The 24,190-nt window shown below is 52.3% G+C and overlaps 1 protein-coding gene across 1 annotated transcript in view; it reads right to left on the bottom strand.

Annotated features, from left to right (window-relative positions):
- Positions 1 to 3,418: 3,418 nt before the first annotated feature.
- Positions 3,419 to 24,190, bottom strand: part of LOC122388490 (probable histone-lysine N-methyltransferase CG1716) — a 64,017-nt gene continuing 43,245 nt past the window's right edge. The window contains exons 18-24 of the mRNA XM_043379637.1: positions 12,965 to 13,220; positions 12,126 to 12,305; positions 11,594 to 11,749; positions 10,864 to 11,252; positions 10,364 to 10,589; positions 8,640 to 8,765; positions 3,419 to 4,413 (exon numbers count right to left, since the gene is read on the bottom strand). Of these exons, the coding sequence (XP_043235572.1) occupies positions 4,231 to 4,413; positions 8,640 to 8,765; positions 10,364 to 10,589; positions 10,864 to 11,252; positions 11,594 to 11,749; positions 12,126 to 12,305; positions 12,965 to 13,220 (1,516 nt within the window). The 3' untranslated portion in view covers positions 3,419 to 4,230. The remainder of the gene's footprint in view (positions 4,414 to 8,639; positions 8,766 to 10,363; positions 10,590 to 10,863; positions 11,253 to 11,593; positions 11,750 to 12,125; positions 12,306 to 12,964; positions 13,221 to 24,190) is intronic.

Here is a 24,190-nt window from a genome sequence, read left to right as displayed (position 1 = left end):
CGGGTAACTCGCTATTGGCTTCCACCATCAACTATTCGGGAGCTTCTATTTTGTTCCGTTCTGTATTAGGAGTAGAACGATAGGAACAGATCAGAAACTGGTCTCGGGTTTGTGTACTGGATATACGTTCAAAGCCGGTGCGCATGTAGACTGCGCGCAGAGGTCAAAGGTCAGTGATCACGGACCAGCACGCTCTGCAGGCTCGAGAGTCGAGAAGTCGAAACTAGTCGAGCTCGCACGGCCAGGGTCCAGGGACGGCAGATTATGCAGAGCAGCCAGTAAAAATGAGAGGCTAATATTAGAGTCCCTGGCCCCTGCAACTTAAGCCAGGCTTACGTTGACCATTTATCTGCTTAGGCGCCGCTGTATGTCAAAGCAAACTGAAAGCCGCCTGGGGAACAACAATTGCTTTAGTAGTTTACCGTGAGCTTAGCTTACATATAGGCTGTAAAAATCATCTAGCTTGTGAGATTAGTTTGCAGCCTGCCCGAGTCGTATGCTACTCAGCTTAGTGCATAGAGCACCGAAGAGACGGGTACAGACTACAGAACGTGAGCGTGTGCTCGCATATTACACCGTTCGCGTATGCGTGTCTGGTCTGGTGTGTGTGTGTGTGCGGGCGGGCGCCTGTGCGCCAGCCGTGCTCTGTTTGCTCTGTGGGCAAACAGAGGACCGCTGCTGCACGTGCAGACCGCTACGTCGCCGCTCAGTCGCCTCCCGGTCGACCGCCATGCTCCAATGCAGACGGCGAACACAACGTAACGGCCGGGCAGGCGTCCAGAGCCGCCGCCGCCTCCCCGGCTCCAGCGGCGCTCATTCATCATACCGACGTCTGTCGACGAGTGTTGCCAGCGGCGACAACGGCGCCTCCTGCGCTAATAGATCGTGAAGGGTTCTGTCGTCAATAGTGGCGTCGCTTGTCAATCGAGGAGGTTAGAATGGAGAAGATTGACTGTCGACATCGACCAGAGCTTGCAACACTGCAGAGCCAGCATCTCAACACACAGTGCACGCCTTATGCCGTGCCTTTCCAGTTCCCACCAGAATCTCCACCAAGTGAAGCGAGGAACTATTCGCTCCGTCCACCCTCATGTCGATACCCGCCTCATCCTCTCATCGCCCCGGGGTCTGACCGTGCCCATGATCCGTTGATCGTGACTCCTGCGCACGACTCTGCACGAGGCGCATCCGGGGCGTACGATAATGGTCCAAGGCGAGCAGCGCAGCTCCGGATGGGAAAACGTCCAGCGCATGAGCTCAATGCTTGCTCAGGCGGTGGATAGTGCAAAATTGGGGCGCTGAGCTAGGTACACCATAGCTTCCACAGGTCATGTATGGCCTACCGAAGGCATTACCTATACGCTACCTTTACGTCCTACATAGATGAGACGGACACTGTGTATGCGGTAGAGCAAAGATGGGTTCGCTGTCACATTGGTGGCGATGGGCCGCCAGACAACCGATGTCCACTTCAGACTGTGAGATAAACATTCCAGACGTCGGCCATCTGTAGCGATAAGAACCGTCACTGTGGCAAAGACAAACATACGGTCGACGAAAGGATATGAAACCGTTTACCACAAAGGCATTATCTATAACCGCTTCACACATGAGTGCGGTCTATACCAATGTGCAATGTGCATTTCCAGGCTCATTTAAAGTTCAAATGCATACAGGAGGAATCCAGCACCTCACGTGTCTAACTTCACAATCGGCATGAAGCATCTTGGGCAATGGGCGTTAATGATGCAAAATTCAAAACGGCAACCTTCTAATTATCATCATCACAATTTCATCAGCGGCCCACTCTGGGACATCAGTCATGTCGAAGTGACACTTCCGACATACGCCGTGTCGAGCTGACATACGGTCATAGAATCCCGGCCAACACCTCTCGACAGCTGTCGCTCGCGCGCTCCGCGTGCTCGCCACGGTTCGTCGCTGACGCGCCAGTTTCGTGGCTCATTAGGTGGCGCTGACGTGCGCTGAAGTTGTCATCGGTGTGTCACACTCAGCACAGACAGCCGCATAAAAGTAAAAACGGCGGCAGTTGTGCCCGAGGTTTCGCGTGTCAGGTTCAGGAATCAGGATTATCTAGCGCTGGAACAGAAGAGACATGCTGGAGGAAGAAATGGCCTTGGATAACCATGGAAAGGACTAGGAGAGAAGAGAGGAGAGAGGGAGGGAGGGAAGGAACGGAGAGAGGGAGAGAGAGAGAGGGAGAGAGAGAGAGAGAGAGAGAGAGAGAGAGAGAGAGAGAGAGAGAGAGAGAGAGAGAGAGAGAGAGAGAGAGAGAGAGAGAGAGAGAGAGAGAGAGAGAGAGAGAGAGAGAGAGAGAGAGAGCTGGATTGTAGACCGATAAAGAAATATCGATGGGCCTACCAGAACAGATCCCCACACCTAAAACCTGTGGCCCCGAAAGCCGAGAAGAGAAGGCACGATAAACTTCAGCCCCTTACTCTCCATTGACAGGGAAATCCATGGCGATCTCAGTGGCACCATAGGCTCTGAGTAGGACCCTGGGACCGGTATCCGGTCCCTCACCGGTCTCCGAGGACGCTGTCCCGCTCCCCGCCCATTCAGCTCACCCCACAACACCGTCCCGTCGCACCGGCCAGCCCCGGTCGGGCAGCGCTCGCACCCCGCCCGCTTACCGGACGGATTTTCACGCTCGACACAATGGCTGCTTACCTGTGCGCGCTCCGATCGCGCCCGGGATAAAGGAGCGGATTACGCCTCCCCTCTCTCCTCTCCCCCTCTCTTTCCCCACCAGACGTTTCCCCTTCAGAGAACGCAGGTGGAAAACAACGGTGCGCGCGCATACACTCTCCCGGAGGAAAATATTTTGCCCACTGATACAGTGCGCATGCCGAATCACTGGCATCCCTAGCTGACGTCTATCAGTGAGTGTTTGCGGAGTTTGGCAGAGTGTGTACGGCCACGGCGGAGGGGGGGGGGGGGGAGACGCCCGACCTTTGCGCCCATCACCGTCTGTTTATTTACCTATAGGGCCAACAGAGATGCGCTCAGCTGGCACGCCAAGTCGTTCCGCCCCGCGGTGGCAGTGGCACCGAGTTATGCGGTGTTGTTGAGAGGATAGGGTCATGTCGTCAATCGTACCGCACTGCAACCCTTCCCACGGACAGTATTCAGCCCAGCAGAGAGCCGAAAATGAGATGAGCCACTCGCTGATTTGATTAATATCATGAAGAGTACTTCAAACAACTATGGACAAAACAACCAGCATTAGATTGCCGACAGCCGTAAGATTCGAAACCTCTATGATTCGTTCCTCGAATCAGGAGCAAATATCTGAATCACCCTTGGGCCCTCTAGAACTCAGTTAGCTTCTAACGCTACGTTTAGCGAGCTCCGCGTTTCTCATCAACCCAATCCATTCCCCCAGCAGAGGCCGTGCCAGGTGTCTATGTGTTTATTGTACTGGTCGAGCGGCACTTGATTGGATCAATTCCACAGCACCGACACATTTGAGTGGGTCTCACACGCGCGCGCCATCCGTGCCGCTGCCACTGCCTCTGACCGACTGACTGTTGGCAGTGCCGGTAACGGCACAAACCAACAGTCACGGACTACAGGGCACGGCACGGCACGGCACGGCACGGCACGGCACGGGGCGGGACTCGGGGAGAGGTAACGACACTAGCCTCCGCCGCCGGCCCTCCGCACACACAGCCGGGGCAACGCTGATAAACCATTTCATCGGCCTACCGAGTTGTGGGGCGATGCACCGCCGAGCATACACTGGTATGTACACGATATAAAAGTATCATCATACAATCATAGAACTATCAAGTGTGAAACAAAACCACTAGGTCGCGTTCTCAGGCCCCAGCGTCGTTCTTTTGTCGTTTGTGAGGAAGTATCATCAGCTGATCGACAGCCGCTGACTGACGGAGCTGGTGTTTTAGATAGAGGGAGGCCGCGGGCCGCCCTAAACCAGACACCAGCTCAGGTGGCTTCTCAGAGCCAGCTGCGTGACCAAACCTACCACACATCCCGAGACCTTGTTAGTCACCCTGACTTCCGTCACATCCGTCACGCCTGACACATTGACAGGCCGTCAACAGATCCACCAAACGACTGCCGACTGTCACAGGACACACCGATCATGACTTCATCCTCTCACCTATCCCGGCGACCTGTGCTCCACCCAGCTCCCTCTGGAACACCCTCCCACCCTCCAGGGCCGCCGCCTACACGTCACAGGGGTCAGTGGGCCGCCTCGGCCGCGTCATCCTCCATCAGGAGCGACTCCTTCGAGTACGTCTCGCCGAAGCGTCCCATGTACTTCTTCACATAGTACTTGGCCTTGTGCTTGACGCTCTCGCTGGCGGACAGTTCCTCAACCTGTTGTACGTTCTTCAACTCCTTCACCATGACGTGGTGGGTCAGCTGTGGGAAGAGGAATGTGGTCAGACAACAGCTGACAGTCATAGCCAAGCGCACGAATTAACACACTCAGTGGGCCGGGATAGGCGGACATGGTCTGACCCGACCAGGCTCTCTGATATGGTGATGGACGCCTGTCAACAGCCAGGTATGCCGCGCTGTGCGACGTCTTGATTAATGGCCAGTCGCAAACGGAGCTGACAGGGACAGGTAGCGACGCGAGATCGTATCGCACGGCGGGCGACAGGGCCGACACCACCGTTACAGGAGCCAGACACGCCTGATCCCTGCGAGATCCTAATTAGCGTTCAGAGAATAAAATGCCACTGCATAAAGACGGAATTCATTATCTCCTTGTGGTAATCTAAGACAGAAGACTCCCAATCTGAAAGTCAGATTCGCTATTCGATGACCAGTAAAACACCAGCTCTCAACACCTGACACAGCCGCGTAAAATCTCGCAGCATGCCTAGCCCTTCACACGCCACGCCCAAATCCGTCATAACACCACTCCAGCCAGCCAGTCACAGTCCAGCACCGTGCCCGATCGAACACATCCACAACACCAGCCCCTCTCACAACCTAGCAGTGTCCAAAATCGATCACATCACTCCCCACACCAGTCCAGAGTCCTAACCATGTCACAATCCAGCAGTGCCCCAATCGGACATATCACTCGCCGCACACCCGTCACCCGGCATCTCCTTCCCCGCAGCGCCCCGGACAGCGCGCACATTCCACCCGGCCCGCAGTGTCCCCGTCAGAGGTGACAGCACGCGCTCACTGGAATGTCCGGTGAGGTGCCTCACTTTTTGTCCGGTGGCCGGTCAGGAGCCGAGCGCTAGGACGGTGACCGCTCTGACTAAACGACTGACCGAACGCCGCCCGAAACGACTGGCCGAACGGTCGAGGCGGTCACTTGAGTCCAGACGCATGCTGACTGCTGAGAAGGTCGCTCAACTCACAGTGGCCACAGCCGGGGTTTGCGATCGCGATGAAATCATACTGGATAATTTCAGCCAGCGCGTGTGGCCGGCACTGGCAGCGCGGAAGTCTGAATTCATTGGCCAATTTTATCGCGATAATGTCATATTTGAACCGAACAATGGGCATTACGATGACTAATCGAGAGCCCATTGTTCTTTGTTTGAACAGACCAGTCGCCACCAAAGACGGTACGAAAATAACAACCGATGCGAACTTCTCACACAAGGCGGCACATTTTATTTTCTGGTCGCTCATAGCGAATGTTGAATAGCGAAAGTTGGTCAAGCTCATTCCCCACCTCCAGTATCTAGAGTTGTGGGGATACGGGTGGGGATGGGGCGTGGGGGGGGGGACCTGCAGGAGAGCGAGCCCGACCACCGTCGCTCCATTAATTAACAGGAGCAACAGTAGGGCGAGTGCGTGTCACTCGCCCGTGACAACTCCCAACAGGGATCAGTACAAGGCAGTATCGCTGGCTCGTATCGGGACCCCGAACGACAACTACACAGCAGTAGATACAGCTCCCATTAATCCAGTATTTGTAGGCGGGGCCCCGGTTTTTGCCAGCGCACTCATTAAGCCGTCAAATAGCTGGAGTTACCCGCACGTTTTTATCGGGATACAGGCGGCGCAGGCGGCGCAATTAGTGGAGAACTGGTGCAGCGATCTCTATCAGAAAGCTGGGCCAAAAATGGCTTTCTGGCCAACACGCAATCTTCACGAAATCATCTTAACGTCCCAAGAAGTTATCTTGGAACACGGCGTCGTTGACTATCGTATGACAAATTTCACGCCTTCCGAGCAGGGGACTTGCGCTTCACTAAAAATATTGGACGTAAAAATAATGAAGCCCCGACTGCTACTATACGGCTTGGACAGCTTCAAACGACAGCTTTGGCACTCAATTAAAATAAACAACTTCCGAGTCGCCAGCCTTCTACACCACACAAAAGAGCCCTCACATATATCCTCTCCATTTTACACTTGACCAGCCGCTCCTTTCTCTGCAGGGCGGGTCGCTCCAGTCTATCACCACTGGCCTCTGTCACGCCCGGTAGCACGCGTCCCGGTCACAAAGAGCCGTCTGATGTGTGCTCCACGCGCTAATCTGCCCTGTCGCGGCCAGTAGCGCGCCTGCACAATATCACCTCTGCGAGCCAGCAGTGTCAGCGCCGAAGGTCGCTGCCTTTGTGAGGGCAGCCATAGCGAGAAAAGGACGCGAGGAGACGCTGCAGATACCGTCAGCCAGGCGTGAATAGGTGGCGCTGATTGGGATATAACGAGTTCTCAGTTCGTGGGACCGAGCTGAATCTACCGTATCGACTGAGGAAAAACTTGGGCTGAGGATCAACTGAGCTTCCTTTCATGCCTCCGATTCTGTTCGTCATCAGATCCGAGCTAAAAGCCTCGTCAATCCCTTACTTCTTCCGTCCACACTACCGCTTATTTGGCCGGTCTCTCACAGCAATCTGGGCCTTCAGCAATGAAATCCCCCCGTACGCCCGATATAAAGACCCGCCTATGGGCTCGAAGGCCCGCCACTGGTCCCACTCCGGGGCACGTCCGGCCTGTCAGCGCCAGTGGCAGCCGAGACAAGTCGTCGAAGCGACCGACTCTGTACGACCTGAGTTGAATGGGGCAGTTTTTGTAGGAGAGTCATATCGGATACAAGTCATGCCGAGAACACAGTTAAGAAAACAATCATCAAGTGACATGCAGATAGACAGACATCAAGTTCGGCACGAGTGACACGCAGATTATTCACGTCACGCCACTCGTTTTGTTCCACATGAGTAGGCGAAAGTAGCGCTACCGTTTCCTAACGCCACACCACAAAGCCACCACTCAACGCTCTGCTCTGACCACAAACCCCGGGTCAGAAGCCCGGCACGATACTCCCATCACGCCTCACAGAGGCCCAGATTCCACAGACATTCCAGCAAAGACGAATAATTCTCACGGATGGATGCCAGAGAACGCCAACATCGGAAAGTCCCACTGTCGATTTAATAAAAGTAACTAGGTTTCCAGTCATACCATAAAACTAGATGATAACTAGGGTGACCCGCGTGCTCCGCAACGCGAAAAGGGGTATTTACGATCGGCGGGTGTTTGGTTGTTTTGTGTCGGTTGGGTTATCTATCCATTTCGGTCGATTGCTTTTTGGTGGCTAAACGTTTTGGTTTGGAAAAAAATATCCATCGCATGGAGGTGCCCGTGTCTGATAAGCATGCTTTCTACTTCAAAACCTGTCAAATGTGTTTTATAATTTAGGTGCGTAGTTTTATGACAAATGAAAGGCGTAGATAATTTTCGCTAAAATTAGTTTTGCAGAGGTTTTAAACATTTATATTTTTAAGAGTACTGTTGCTTGTCATGCAAACGTGATGATTGGATCTTGGAGAGAATTGAATGCTCTTTCTAATGATAGCATTTTCAATTGCCAAACGTATCAGGTTAAGCAGCAAACCCCGTGTAATTATTTGGTGGCACATTATGGACAAATGTCATTTTCTCCAGCAATTTGTTCCACATTGATTTTGATCATTTAGCTTTTCACAATTTTTCCATGAAAGGTGGTACATTTCTCTAGCCAATAGAAATTGTTTTAACTCTCTCAGTCTGACGGTCGGGTGAAAATAAAATAAAATCCAAAATCCATTTAAAACGGCACTTTTTGAAATGAAATTGCCCTCACATGTGCACGTGGCACGTGCCATGCACTGCACCGCACACCATTCGATAGTCCGTTTGATTCTCTACACGATGCTGTTTTCCCCGTGACGATCGGGCGCACGGTTACCGAGATATTGCACGGAAACCGGACCCGTGTCGGGCAAATTTAGCCATTTTCACCCGATTTTGCAAGCCGATTTATACATGTAAAGTCTATGACGCGAATTTGCACTTTTTGGGCACGCGCCACGCGCTCGCTATCGATCCGATCGAGCTGAGACCGCTCAAAGGCACGTTGTCCATCCTTGTTCTATAAGTTGCGCAAATTTCAGCGTGCCAGGTGCAACAGTCTGACCTGAAACCCGCGCTACGTAACACCAAGTCGCGACCTCGGTAACAGACAGAAACTACGTCACCACAAATAGTAATATAGATGTCAGCATTGTTCCCACAAACCGAAATGAAACAAGAGCAAATATGCTATCGGATAGCATTAGATCTTACATCTTTAGCCCTATAAATCCAGATTATGTCCATTTGTTCAAACTTTATCGTCACGCTCGTACCTTTTTGGCCAGGAACTTGAAGTCCTCGTTGCAGGTGATGCGGCCCTGCTTGCAGCCCGACTTGCGGAAGGCGTTCAGAGCCGACACGATCACGCCAGACATCTGAGCTAGGAACTTATCCTTGATCTGCAACAAGGCGATGGAGACGGTGTCAATTCCCCGGCAGATTGGCACAAGGAGGGAAAGAGGGCAATGAGGAGGAGAGGAGCTGCGCTAGTTACATGCATGACGAACTGTCAGATACAAGCCATTTCAGCGTTCCCCCCCCCCCCCCGGCGCCAGTCGGCAGTCTACTGACTCACTGCTGTAGTCAGACCGGAGCCCTAACTGACGAGCAGCCTGCCGTTTCCCCGACACATCCCCACAATTTACGAATCACCAGAGAGGTGTTCGTCAAAAATGTAACGAAAATACCCCCGAAGTGGCACCAGCCACACACCCTAGTGGGCCGCTCCGGCCTCCGACCGATAGTGTTGTCGCGTCCATCACAGCCTGGCTGACAGTTATTGGTCTGGTGGGGTTGACCGAGCCGATAGGCGCCTACCCAGCGGCCGACGGAGCTGCCAAACCAGCGCCGCGCCGCTCGGTCACCGCATCAGCCGGCGACTGATCCAGAGATCGAGCCAGAGGTCGATACTTAGAGCTCCGATCGAAAAACGACCCCAGAGCAGAGAACCTACAGGGCCGTTCCCGACCCCATGATAGAAGGGATACAAGTATCGCTGGATCCAGCCCGCGTCACTCTGCTAAGGTAGGTAATAGGTATAAAAGTAAAACTGATTCGATCTGAGCTGTGCTGAGCCCGGCTTTCTCAGTCGCAGGAAGTGCTAACAAATCGAATGAGACACGCTGAGTGTTACAAAAGTCCAGATGCGGTTGACGGATCCCTGAGTAAAGCGAAACACGGCGTTGCTAACGTACGTTGCTGTGGCGGACCGTACGATCCTCAAGACCCAGCCAGGTTTAAATATCATTCGGTTAACCTCGACGGCAACCGTCGTGACACACATAGATGTCGCATTGATCTCGACAACACAATTTTCCACGGTGAGAGGAAATGGTTGTAGATTCTGTTTGACAGAAATGTTAACTGCCTGGAGCCTAACAGGTACTTTTGCCAAAATGTATGTTATCAATTTGCAGCAAGTGTCGGTAAGCTTTCCGACATTTTCACAGACGCTGGGTTCAAATTAGCAACAATATCCGAAGTAGCGGACATGAAGATACTCGCATGCGTCGCGAAACCCAACACAGTCAATAAACACACAAAAGTTTTATCAGAAACTCCAGAATGTGACTCCAAGTTGTCGAGTTCTCGCTGATTGGATGTAACTACGAACAAGTACCGAGTCGAAAATACAATGTTTGCCTACTACTTCGCCCATAAGGTACACAATCTAATCATTTACTTCGTTCAATTGACTTACGAGCTAACTTAGAAACATCTCAATGCAGAGCAGGCCAAAGTTAGGAGACGCATCCAGGTCAACAGAGTCCCACATCCGAACAAAAACACCATTAGAAAATCAAATTTCCATCAGAACGCCTTCTACCCACACACAAAACAAGGTGCTCGAGCTGCACAAGTTTTCGAAAACCAAATCAAGTTTTAAAACGGTGAGCAACAATGTGGGCAATGTACCGCCACCTGTCCAGCAGGCAGGTGTCCAGTCACTCAGCTGCAGAGATCGAGCTGCTCGCCCCCTCTGCGCTTAGCCGCTTACCTTCCGCGCCACCTCGGAGCTGGTGTCCGCCGCTGCCGTCGTCGGCTTCTCCTTCCGGCTCGAAGAGGACGACGACGACGAGGAAGAGGCTGCCACCGACGACGACGACCCGGACACCGCCGCCGAGCTCGATACTCGCTTCACCTCTATTTTGCGCTTCTTTGAGGAGCTGGCAGCGGCTGCCGCGGCAGCAGCGGCGGCCGCCTTGCGCTTTCTCCGCGCCCTGCTGTGAGGGCGGAGCGGGAGAGTTTTATGTTACTTATCGTCCTAAGCCAGAATCAATGGGAAAATACTCTTAGCAGGCTGAGGACAAACTGAGTATTCAAGCATAGCGCTTTACCAGTGAGTGCGCGGCCTATTTCCAAACGGCTCCAAAGCAATCCAGACTACATAGACCATCATCCAAGCCATTTTTGCAATGTCTTTCAGGCGCACATCGCACGTCATCTGGTGAATCGGAGCTCATCTCTCAACCCTGTTCCCCTCCCCGTCATACTCACGCCTCCTGTTTCTTGGCCTGGTGTTTCCGCAGCGCCTCCTCCTTGGCCTTGAAGCGGCGTATCCGCTCCTCCTTCTCCCTGCGGCTCTGGTCCGGCGGCTGCTCCGTGTCGCCCGGCGGGGTGTTCTCGGCGGCGGCCGGCTCCGGCGGCTCCGCTGCGGCCGGCTCCGGCTCCGTCTCCGGGTCGGCTCCCTCGGCGGCGTCGGGCGGCTCCGGGTCACCGGTGGGCGAGTCGACCGGCGGCGGGGCCGGCCGCCGGCGCCGGGGCCGCGGGCCGCGCGGCGCCGACTCGGGGTCCAGCCGGCGCTCTCTCCGCGCCTCGGCCTTGGCCTCCCGTTTCAGTCGGTGTCGCTCCCGGCGCATCTCCTGTTTACTCATCTCCGGCACCGGCTGTGAGCAGGGACGGGACGGGGGCAGAGGTGGTTAGAGACGGACAGCGTTGCGAGAGGATGAGGCGACAACAAAACAGTCTAGATAATTTCAAAGAGAAAGAGATAATACTCTTAGGAAGGGCGATCAATCGATCGCAGACGTACAACACATGGGAGATTGAAACAAAAGTTCGGTCATAAATAGGTACACACGCTAGCATCCGTAATTACAATCATCAACAAAAAGCACGCATGCACGGAATCTCACTTACGCAAAAAATCTCACAAGCCCAGGAACAGGCAGAGGAGCCCACACCGCCGAGTCGGCCCAGCCCTCCGAGCCCCTCGCTCCCCACTCACACTGATGATCCGCTCCTGGACGAGCCGGTCACGCCGTTTGCCGCGCCGCCGTCGGTGCTGGTCGACCATCCGCCGCCGGTCAATATCCTCCTCTTTGGCCATGTCCTCGGGAAGCTCGTTGGCCACGGGCTCGTCCTCCTCATCGCCGGGCTTACTCTGAGGGAGGGGGGCGGGAGGACAGCACCGGTCAGCGCGCGGCGAGACGGCGCCCCGGTGGTTCTTAAAACGAAACCAGAGCGATTCCGAAGATTGAGAATGCCATGATAAGTTTTATGAAAACAAGGGAGAGAAAAGAGCGCGAGCGAATACTACGTTTTCCATATTTCACATCTTTCTAAAGTAACGAACAGGCACGCACGCGAACTTGTGAATATCCCGCTATACAAATAACAGCTTATCTGGGACACTTCTTACCAGTCACTATGAATATCGCAAATGGTGTAAACGCAGGCGCGATCGTTCCAATCATCTCCACCAAAACCCGCCCTCGGCCGCCCACCCCACCCAGCGCTGTCTGCCGGCGCGGTCTAACCTCATCCTCGCTGCTGGAGCTACTGTCACTGGAGCTATCACTGGAGCTGCCGCCGTCAGTGGGTGACGAGTCGGCACTGGAGCCGCCGGCCGTCCATAGCGACTGCTGGACGGTGACGGCACCAGGCGGGGGGATCCAGTCGGCGCTAACCGGCGGCGTCCACTGCGTCTGACGGGTCACCTGGGAGAGGGCGAGCGGGGAGAGGAGGTTAGAGGTAACAGCGAGAGAGGGGTCTGACCACTGCGTCTGACGGGTCACCTGGGAGAGAGCGGAGAGAGGTTAGAGTACAGCGAGAGCTGGGGGTCTGATCAATGCGTCTGACGGGTCACCTGGGAGAGAGCGGAGGGAGGTTAGAGTACAGCGAGAGCTGGGGGTCTGATCAATGCGTCTGACGGGTCACCTGGGAGAGAGCGGAGGGAGGTTAGAGTACAGCGAGAGCTGGGGGTCTGATCACTGCGTCTGACGGGTCACCTGGGAGAGGGCGAGCGGGGAGAGGAGAGGAGAGGAGAGAGAGAGAGAGAGAGAGAGAGAGAGAGAGAGAGAGAGAGAGAGAGAGAGAGAGAGAGAGAGAGAGAGAGAGAGAGAGAGAGAGAGAGAGAGAGAGAGAGAGAGAGAGAGAGAGAGAGAGAGGGAGCTCCACTGCGTCTGACGGGTCACCTGGGAGAGAGCGGAGAGAGGTTATAGTACAGCGAGAGGGGGTTTGACCAATATGTTTGACGGGTAATCTGTAATAAAAAATGACAACGTGTGACAAAACGGCAAAGTAACTATCGTCAAAGCCACATTTTCGATACCCATTGATTCGCCCCGCGTCACTCCGCCCGCCATGGTCCTCCCACCTGATGGTAAAAGTAAATACGGTCGTTGTCGTCCTTGGCTATCCTCCAGCGTGGCGGCAGCGTGATGACGGGCTCGGGCGGGGGCGGCGGCGGCGGCGGCGGCTGGCCGGGCGCCGCCCGGTCCGGCAGCGGGATGTTGCCCAGGCTGACGTTCGGCTGACTGGGGTCGTTGTAGCTGGCCAGCCGGTAGGCGGCGCCGCTGTCCGGCTGGGGGACCGAGGAGAGCGCTATCTCGCGGCCGTCCTCGCCCAGAAACCTGCAGCAGCGAGAGGGTGATGGGGTTAGAGGGGAAAGGCGAAACCCACGGGGAGATCACCGGCTGATCAGACGTAGAGAATGGCGATGAACTGACGAAATAGCTGTCGATAAAAGCTGCTAAAACAAAACGGAGCTAGTAGTGAGCGATAGCTCTTAGTTGAGCGCCAGACTTGTTTTTTAGTGACAACACTTCAGGCCCACTTTGCTTATATACGGAAATGCAGGGGCTGCATCTACAAAGTAGATGTAGTTGTAGATTCTTGAGATGTAGATTTTACATCTCAAGAACAATGGGTTGATTGCGCTCAGTTGAGACACCGTTCCGTTCTAGAACGGTGCAGGGGGAGGGGGCCACTCTGCACAATGCACATGCTATTGCGGTCGCCGTTTGTCAAAAGGCGTCATACTGGTTGTGAACGTCGGTCTTCGGTACACAGGACGTGCCTAGAACAAGTCGGCGCGAAAGCTACCGTTCTGTAAATAACCGTAGGTTGTTTGAAATAGACAAGCACTATTCGTTAGAATTGTTTTTTTTTTTATTGATGCAACAGGTTGTCAGGGACAGGGGAGTGGCCACACGTTGTGTGTGGGCGTGGGATTTTGGCCGTTTCCCCTTATCATCGTCAGTGATGACTGCTTGATGAATGTTGGACGAAGCGGTGTAGAACTGTAAGCAAGTAGCACTTCTGCACCAGCCTGCATAAATCGTTCATGGATCTGTACATATTCAAAAGATGATACTGATTACGAGCGAGCGAGCGCAGCGAGCGAAGCGAGTCTTTTCAATATAACGGAAAAATCTCAGTATGAGCGACCCGGCCCGGCCTGTAACGCTTTTGAGAGGCTTATATCTCAGCAACCGCTGGACCGATTGGCCTGCGGTCTTTTTTGCTGGGTAGCCCCATCCCTTCTACCTCGTAATTGACTACTTTTGATATATCTCAGTGACCGTCGTGGCACGTGCCACGTGAAAAGTCAAGGGTGTTCAAGCTGTTTTGCAAAAGTAGTGATTTTGAGAGGCTCATATCTCAGCAACTGCTTGGGCGATTGACTTGCGGTAATTTTTGTAGGGTAGCAGCATCCCTTCTACCAAAAATAGGATACTCTCGATGCATGTCGGTCACCCCCATTGCACGTGCAAAATACAACAATAAGAGGTGTCAAATTTGTTCCTATTTTAATAACTCGGTAATTACTGGGGCGATTTCGCTGAAACTTGGCATACTGGTGGGCACCCACCAGGCAATGCATTCCCATGTGTTGCGGTTGAGGTGCTACTGCACGTGCGCACGTGCAGGGGGCGCTTCCAGATCTCGAGAACGGCTGGGCCGATTGCGCTCGAATTTGGTACACGGTTGGGGACCAGTTAGTAGGGTGCCGTGCAAAAGTCAGTTTGGACCCCGTTTGCACGTGCGCACGTGCAGAATGCCGCTTTCAGATCTCAGGAACGGCTGGGCCGATTGCGTTCAAATTTGGTACACCGCTAGCGACCGGTTAGAAGGGTGCTTTGCGCAAGCCTGTTGGAAGTACCCTCTCGCCCTTCTGCACGTGCAGGGCTCACTATCTTGCTCGCTCGTTCTTCGCCCAAAAGGCGTTTAACTGGTAATTACGAGCGAGCGAGCGCAGCGAGCGAAGTGAGTCTTTTCAATATAACGGAAAAATCTCAGTATGAGCGGCCCCACCCGGCCCGGCCTGTAACGCTTTTGAGAGGCTTATATCTCAGCAAGCGCTGGACCGATTGGCCTGCGGTCTTTTTTGTTGGGTAGCCCCATCCCTTCTACCCCGTAATTGACTACTTTTGATACATCTCAGTGACCGTCGTGGCACGTGCCACGTGAAAAGTCAAGGGTGTTCAAGCTGTTTTGCAAAAGTAGTGATTTTGAGAGGCTCATATCTCAGCAGCCGCTTGGGCGATTGACTTGCGGTAATTTTTATAGGGTAGCAGCATCCCTTCTACCCAAAATAGGATACTCTCGATGCATGTGGGTCACCCCCAGTGCACGTGCAAAATACAACAATAAGAGGTGCCAAATTTGTTCCCATTTCAGTAACTCGGTAATCACTGGGGCGATTTCGCTGAAACTTGGCATACAGGTAGGCATCCACCAGGCAATGCATTCCCATGTGTTGCGGTTAGGGTGCTACTGCACGTGCGCACGTGCAGGGGGCGTTTTCAGATCTCGAGAGCGGCTGGGCCGATTGCGCTCAAATTTGGTACACGGTTGGGGACCAGTTAGTAGGGTGCCGTGCGAAAGTCATTTTGGACCCCGTTTGCACGTGCGCACGTGCAGAATGCCGCTTCCAGATCTCAGGAACGGCTGGGCCGATTGCGTTCAAATTTGGCACACCGCTAGCGACCAGTTAGAAGGGTGCTTTGCGCAAGCCCGTTGGAAGCACCCTCTCGCCCTTCCGCACGTGCAGGGCTCACTATCTCGCTCGCTCGTTCTTCGCCCAAAAGGCGTTTTACTGGTATATAATACTGAACGAGGCCGGTGTAAATAAATTTTCAAGACCGAGGTCCTTACTGGATTTTTGAACGAGGCCGAAGGCCGAGTTCAAAAATCAGTAAGGACTGAGGTCTTCAAAATTTATCACCGGCCGAGTTTGGTATGCATTTTACTGTATGCCAACGATAAATTTATTTTCTGGACCGAAGCTCTTAGCCGACTTAGAAACGAGACCATCCCAAAATGTCGGCTTAAGTGCATTCTGGTAATGCATTTTTTACCGTGGTCAATTTGCTTAAGCCCGGTTCCGACTATGAGGTTGCTTCAGGCCACATCAGGCCACATCAGGCCAGATCAGGCCCAATCAGGCGTTCAGGCCAAAGTTGAACGTCGGACGCTCGGCCTGATCAGACCGTATGGGACGCCAGACGCCAGACGTCAGGCGTCAGGCCGTCGGTCTGCCTCACCAAATATCTTTTAAATGTGTGCGTGTTTTTTTTTTACCAGCGAGAGCGAATTGCGATTTTCTAAATAGCTTACAAGTCTGAGCATGAGCAGCCCGGCCCGGTTTGGCGCAGCTCGTAACGCTTATGCGAGGCTTTTATCTCAGCAGCCGCTGGGCCGATTGACCTATGGTCTTTTTTTGTTAGGTATAGCCTCATCCCCATCCCTTCCAGCTCGAAATTGACTACTCATGATGCATCGAGGTGACTGTCGTGGCACGTGTGAAGTCAAGGGTTTCATAGTTGTTTCGCTCGGTCAAAGTAACGATTTTGATAGGCTCATATCTCAGCCAAATCTGTGGCGATCGACCCATAGTCTTTTTTGGTATCTTCTTCCCATACCAGACTATGTACTCTCGATGCATGTTTGTTGCCCCTTCCCCTGCACGTGCCACGTGCAAAATGAAGAGGTGTCAGATTCGCTCTCATTACAACGACTAGGTAAATGCTGGGCCGATTGCGCTGGAGCTTCATATGTCGGTAGGCGGTAGGCGTCCACCGGACAATGCATTTCAACGTTTCACATTTGGGGTCCTACTGCACGTGCGCACGTGCGTCGTGCAGGGACCGCTTCCACATCTCAAGAACGGCTGGGCCGATTGCTCTCAACTTTGGTACACCGTTAGAGATCGACTAGAAGGGTGTCCCACACAAGTCAGTTGGGGTCCAGTATGCACGTGCGCACGTGCAGACTGCTGCTTCTACATCTCGAGAACGGGTGGTCCGATTGCGCTCAAATTTAAAGTACACTGTTACGGACTGGTTAGTAGCGTGTCCCGCACAAGTCAGTTGGAATAGGTATTGTTTCGCACTTCCTCGCTTGATGAGCTCAACTCTCGTGCTCGCTCGTTTGTCAGCTCCAAAGACGTTTTACTGGTATAATCGCTCTATATAATGAAAACCTTAAACCGATAATCTTAATCATACTGCGTAACATGTTTTAATGTGGTTTTAAGTAATAAAAACATGATTTTTATCGAAAATCTAAGAAGTGGCTAAAAGAAAACAGAAAAGACATGCATGTTCTATGTTGTAGGTTCTTATGTGCTTTGCAGACAATTACCACACTAACAAAGATATAAGCATTGACGCAACTCAACTCCGAGAAATAAGAGCCCGTTGTTTATGACTCTTTTCATGTCATCATGCACGTTTAGGGTCTCGATTAGCTTGACCTAAACAAGGTTTGCTTTTTGCTCACACATAGGTACCCGCCGTGGTTTCCCGCCACAAATTTATCTTGCACATGGAACATGTCGACTTAAGAGTTTAGTTTCTTGTCTTCCCGTCAAATTTCTTTGGTCTGGAAATGAGTCTCCCCGGCCAAGCTGCCGTTCGATATAGGATAGGTCCTTTTGTGCCGTGGGGTCCAGCGGGGCGAATGGAGTAGCGGTTGGTTCCATTCAGTCCGAGTCATGACAGAGTCATGGGATCTAGGAGAGGTAGCGGGAGCCTGTTCGGTGCCGGCGACGATGAGTTTAGTTGCCGCAGAAGACACCGCAACAGCTCGGCAGAGGTTCGTGGCATCGAGGGCGACCGGGAGCGAGTGTCCTTCTCGAGCAAAACTTCCAAAAGTTTACTTTCATCCCTCCCTGGTGTTTGCTGGAGCGGCTCATATCAGGCGCAGCCATCCGTTACTGTTCTAAGCTAGGTCTCCCGGCCCGGGAGCTCAGACGGGGAAGGTGGACGAGCTGGATTTCTGATGCTTGACAGGTCAGACGGCTGTAAAGGCTGTCTTGAACCTGGATCTTCCACCATAGCCCGATTTATTTCTCGTAAGCTTGAATGGTTATCTTGCTACGATATTGATGAGTAGCACATTATTTTTTGGAATCAATTTTAAAAGAAACGCTAATTTGGTTGAAATAATGTTGGACTTGTCGAAACCAACGTTCATAATTAATTTAAACAAAACAGCAATCAGTAGCAACCATGGGAGTTATTCATCCTTCAAAGCCCGAAATGACACAAATTAGGCCACAATAAAAATCAAATAAAAAAGAACCATGCGCAACGTCTCGTGCCTAATTCATACTGGGTCTGTTTTTTTGTGTGCATTTATATAAATAGGCACTTTTATGTATTTTGCAGAGTGTCAAAAAGGGCACGATTTCGAATACCACGCATTGTCACGTCGCAAATGCGCCAATGCAAATTCAAAATGGCGGGCGCAGCGTCCGGCCAGATCAGGCCGGATCAGGCGCAAAAAGTTGACTTGAAGTTAACTTCGGCCTGATCTGGCCTGAAGGTCTGATCAGGCCAGTTCAGGCCGGATCAGTTGCTCCGGTTCGCACTAGCATGCCGTCAGGCCGTAAGCCTTTTCCAGCCTTTTTTGGGGATGATTGGGCCTGATCTGGCCTGATTGGGCCTGAAGTGACCGTAGTCGGAACCGGGCATTACACCAGTTATTACCACACCCCTCTGGCTAATGTATTTGAATAGGCCAGGCATACAGTAATACACTTTTTATACCACAAAGCCCGTATAATCATAACATTTTGATACTTTACATATGCCATCAGCAGAGCTACCTAGGGGGAGGGGGAAATGGCCGTTTAGGACGCCTCGGCAACAAAGGCCATTGGGGCCAGAGCTACCTCCACATCGACATATCTCACACATTTCGAAGTGTTTTATCAAATATGTGTGTTACAGGTTCGTTTTCGATCTAAGACACTCAGAGTCAGAGCTGTTCGAATGGGGCATTGAATCTCGACAGCAGCCATCTATAAATTTCGAGCAGCATTTGACTTGAAGGTTTTGCCATTGATTCAGGGAAATCTTGTTTCATATCTTCAATGGAATGGAACTTCAATGAAATTTGTAAATTGCTTGGGTAGATTTGGATTAACAGCTCCATGGAGCAGCGTTGACATCCATGTATCATGTCTAAAAGCGTGAGGCCATGTCGAAACAGAATGCCCCTTGCCGATATGATGACTAACACTGATATCATATCAGCTCGTAGGTGTGGTGAGCCCCACGTCTGCGGTAGAGGAGCCCAACAGACGTCACTAAATGCATCTGCTCGGAGCAAATGCAAGATCGCTAAAATATAATGCCGTTCGTCGAAATTCTGTAAAATATGCCTTTTTGAGGAGCAAAAAATGTGCAATAACTGTAGCACATTTTGACTGAATTTTCAACTGCAGCCCGGTGATGGGCGGGGGGGGGGGCCGGGGGGGGGGGCAGCCCGTTGACGGTACCGCACGCTGTGGGGCCGACTGGCGGGGGCGCTCGGGATGACCTAAGGGGCTGACTCATGAATGGACTGCAATGCAAGCCGCAGAGGCGAGTGAGGGGGAATTACCGACCGTGATCGTGCATCCACACCGTGAGCTGAAATAATAAGCACACTGGCTGCAGTGGCGGGCGGCGGCGGCGGTCCGACCACAGTGCACGCCAGTCCGCCATAGCCATGGGTCATACAGTGAGTCGCGGTTCGTCGGTGTAGTGTGACATCGTCTGAAAACTCCCCGGGCACCACAAGTTCAGCACAGGAGTGATACAAGCCTATCATGGACCGGTCCATACATCAATGCTCAGCCTGCCCTGAGATGATGAGGAGGGGATCCATCATTTCGTTTACCGAGCCGCTGCCAAACGACGAGTTGCTGGCGCTTTTGCGACGCCAGCTACATGGCAGGAACGACAAGTACTCCAGTGCCGAGTTCAAGCAGAGGATTGCCGAAGACGCCATAAAGACAAGGATCGGGGATTTCAAGGTAGGAGACACAATCTTACCCAGTTCTACTGATTCATCAAATGGACTGCTGGTTCCAATCCTACCCCAATCTGTTGGTCCGACAAAATATGGACTGACCCAATGGGTCTCCGGTCCAGATGTTAAGCGCACAAAGCAGAAACCGATCAGTGAGAGCATCTCGATGAGCGAATGTTCCTGCCAGGACGTCGACAGATTGGTCATTCAAGGAATACATCTATCGGGAAGTAAAAGGGAGGGCAACGACGTAAGACTGAACGGCAGAAGTGATTGGTCAGATATTGACGTCATGCTACGTCTCGGACCAATCCAAATCTTGAACGCGGTCGACGCCTCGCCGTCCCCGGCCGATGGCACAGCACAACCGGCGCCGGACACCACCGACGCAGAATCATCATCGTCGTCGTCAGAAATCAACAGAGAAGACGACATCGACGCCGCTCGGCTGGAGCCGACCGACCACCCCGGTTTCGTGCTCCTCTACGTCCGTCCCCGTGCACACTGTAAACACAGCGAGTGGCTGCCGCTCTCGGGGGTGCGCGTCAAAACCAACATCCAGATTATCGGAAACCAAGGCGCGGCGAAGGCTGACACACGGTCTTGGCTTATTGGTCGTCTGATGAAAACCGGTCCGTCGCTCGGCTCTAAGGAAGGCGGCATCGACGCCGACCTGGTGCCCTGTTTCAGCCTCCCTCGGTGGCCATGTGAGGAGTTCCGCAATCGACCGCGGCCCCATGGCCAGCCGGCGCCAGCGCTGGTGCAGCGACTCTGTCGCGTGGCCGCTATGCTGGTGGCGGTCGGATTCAAAGGAAGTGACAAAGAGTGCTACCAGTGGAGATTGTCCTTCTCCCAACACGAGTACATTCTGCTGCAGTCGCTGACGGAGCTCCAGCGCGACTGTCTCGTCGTGCTCAAATACTGCTGCGCCGTGCTCTTCGGACCGCACGGACCCATCAAGGGCGCCTACTTAAAGATGGCGCTCCTCTGGGAATGTGAGGAAACCGATCCAAAGACATGGGAAGACAAAGGCCTTCGGAAAATGACGTTCAAAGTACTGGCTCGCCTCAGAGACTATGTGCAGAAAAAGAACTTGCCGTGCTACTTCTGGCGCGACATCAACATGCTGGCCAAGCACGATGAAAACGACCTGGCGAAACTCGGCAAAATCCTCGCACATGTGATGATGAATCTGGATGCGGCAGCCGCCGCCGTCGTGGCCGCCTTCTCATGGTACGGTGACAGCGGAGTCACCCATCCCAACCTCCCGTCGGGGGGGATCGAAGAGCACTGGCAGTTCGTGATGCACAGAGCCCTCCAACGCCTACCAACGACATATGAAAGAACCGAGCTGGAGCGAAACTTCCACACAATGATGGACAATCAGGAGTCAGCCGTGGAACTAATGTACCAAAGAGTACTGAAAGAGATGACTGACAACAAAGCGAAGGACCAAGGCCTTGGCGCCGAGCCCTTCAAAGACGACTGGCTGGAGGAGGACTGAAGAACACAACGCGCCCTGGTGCCTACCAAAGCTGAATGCTGGGAGGATTTAGCAGCCCACTTCCGCAACGCCGAGCTAAAGGCCGCCCCACACTGGAACTCGCATGCGGGTTGCGGGTTTGCGGGTTTTGAGTTCGCGGGCATAATACTAATTCATTGAGTGATTGCACCGTTCCCTTATGGCCACTCCATGAATGCAGTGAAGTCGGTACACCTTCAGAAAGTTACATATTGTCGCAATACCAGCGCAACGAACCAAAATTCGACTCCAACGAAAACCCGCAAACCTCGCAGAACTCGCAGACCTCGCAGCGAGGAAAATCGAAAGTTGTCTCAAAATCAACTTTTGGAATGCAATGCAAGGTCGCTCGCAAGCTAAAAACATGCAGACTCGCTTGTTAGATGGTAGTGTGGGTCACTCAGCTTAGATTGTATTATTTGATTTTGAAGAAACCCGAAAACCCAAAAACCCGCAACCCGCATGCGAGGTCCAGTATGGGGCGGCCTTAAGAAAGGACTCCATTCAAGACGAGGAACTGAGCTGCCGCTGAGAAGGCTGAGACTGCTTCGGAGCAACACATTGGCAAAATTGTCGGTCGCTTCATGTCGCTTCAAAATTGTGGACGAGGTGCTGAACTGTCAACAGCTATCTTACCCTCAATGCATGACTTGTCCGAATGTGTGTATTCTTTTGACGCATAACGGAAAGCCGATATGCCTTTTTTGCTTTTCATTCAATACATTCTTAAAAACAGCTCGTCTGGTTGTTGATTGAGGACTGACAGCCTTGACTGAGGGTTTATCACGCGCCGACTAGCGATGACATTTTGCGCCCAGGGCTAAATGACAGGATGTACAGTGGATCTAGTTAGGATCTCCAGACGTAACTAGATGGCGTTGAGCCTTAGTCGAGTCCGTGTCAAATCCAAGGGGAGGTCAGTACCGAGCTGGGCCCGGTGGGGAGGTGGGGAGGGGCGAGGTCACGGTGCGGGTGACCTGTCAAACAGCCCCGGCGCAGCTACGCGCTGCCGTAGGCAAAGGACGCATTCCAGCCGGCTCGCTGTTCCATATCGCGGTGGTGGGCCTGGCGGCCGGTAGCCTGGCTGCTTGGAAGGAAAGGATAAAGGCATGGGTTTGCCGTGACCGGTTCATCTATTGTCACCTATATGACGCACTCAAAGTACTGCATATGTGATTTTGGTAATGCATGATGATATGGTAGATAATAGATAAGATATTATTGTTGGTAATGCTTGCGATGTTGGTAATGCAACTGGCAGTGGAATACTAGCGAATGCTCTGAGCGCCAAAGAGCTCACAGGATTAAGATTCTAAATATAGCCTGAAATTTTCATTGAAGATAATTCCAGCACCAGAAAATCCTTCACCAGTTTAGGACTGGCTGGTGTTTCTTGCGTAGAGCGCCTTTTGACAAATAATTGTCATGGCCGGCGATTTTTTTTTTGTATGACGGGTCACATCGGACTAAGGTCAAATTAAGTCGCTAAAAGGGGATGAGAAAAGTGGACGAGTATCGCATTTTTGTGTATAAGGTTTCGAATTAAAAAACTAAGCCAAAATAAGTTAAACAATAAAAAATTCATAATAATATATGACCCGAAACTAACTTCTGTTTTGTATGATCATGATTGGGTGTAAGACCCCGGTCCAGCCTGGTTCAACCCGGTCTAACGGGTGCTGGAAATGAGGCCGCTTTCTGGTCCCGGCGTTTTATTCTCCGGGCGGGTTAATCCCGTCCAGCGTTTAGCCTTTCGAGACCCACTCAGGGTCGCGGTTGTTTTCCCCGCGCGCCCCAGTCGAGATGCAAAGTTAATAGTCACACGAAGATTATTTAGGGCCAGCCAAACCAGCCTAGTCTGGAGTCACTGTTAAATGTATGCAATGAAAGAAAAAGGTTTTGTAGAATCGATTAGTTTCGAAGTCGTATATTCAGGGGCCTCAAACAAAGTTCGTGTGACTATCAACTTTGCATCTCGAATGGGCTGAGCGGCGAAAACAACCGCGGCTCTGAGAGGGTCCCGAAAGGCTAAGCGCTAAACGGGGCTAACCCACCCGGAGAATAAAACGCCGGGACCAGAAAGCGGCCTCATTTTCAGCTGGTTCGGCTCCCTCATTTACCTTCGGGCTTGGCCTCGTGACATTCACAGACGTCAGACATTCAACAAACAATTTTGGCGGAAACACTATCCAGCAAGCTGCGCAGGGGCGCAGGGTGACAGGTGTTCGTAGCGTTGGGGCTGGGTGATCTGTGTGCCGAGTGCGATATCGTGGGTTCGAGCCCCACTCGGTTCTGGTTTTATCTAGACACTAGCCAAATCCTTTCCTTTTGCTGCAATACTGACAAGCACGGTGATTTATCTTTCCCGATATCCTCTTAACAAAGTCAAAATTGTCGCACCTATACATTTATTTTAGTGTTTTGCTGAGTTTAATGAATTTTCTTTTTTTTTATTTTTGGTCGTTTCTCTGGACCCATTTCAACTCGTGATTCTTTTCGATCCGATAAAAGCCCATCAAGGCTGAGCGTGCCAAATAATGAAAGAAATTATGCAACTGAATATAAATTTAGAAAAGCCTTACACATCATGCAAGGATCGACTGAATGTAAAGGTCCTACTATGCATTTCAGACCCCATGAGACCCTGCTTTTCGGCGATTATTTCTTCAATTTTTGTCCAATTAGCTTGAAATTTTGGCAGACGATATTTCAGCTCAGCTCAAGCGCCAATTTTTGCCAATATGGTCTCTTAACAAAATATCAAAATTTAGAGCA

Source organism: Amphibalanus amphitrite, unplaced genomic scaffold (assembly GCF_019059575.1).
Source record: "Amphibalanus amphitrite isolate SeventyFive unplaced genomic scaffold, NRLGWU_Aamphi_draft 000325F_arrow, whole genome shotgun sequence".
NCBI lineage: Eukaryota > Metazoa > Arthropoda > Thecostraca > Balanomorpha > Balanidae > Amphibalanus > Amphibalanus amphitrite.
Note: the sequence above shows the minus strand (reverse complement) of the source record. Positions and strands in the feature narration are given on the sequence as shown.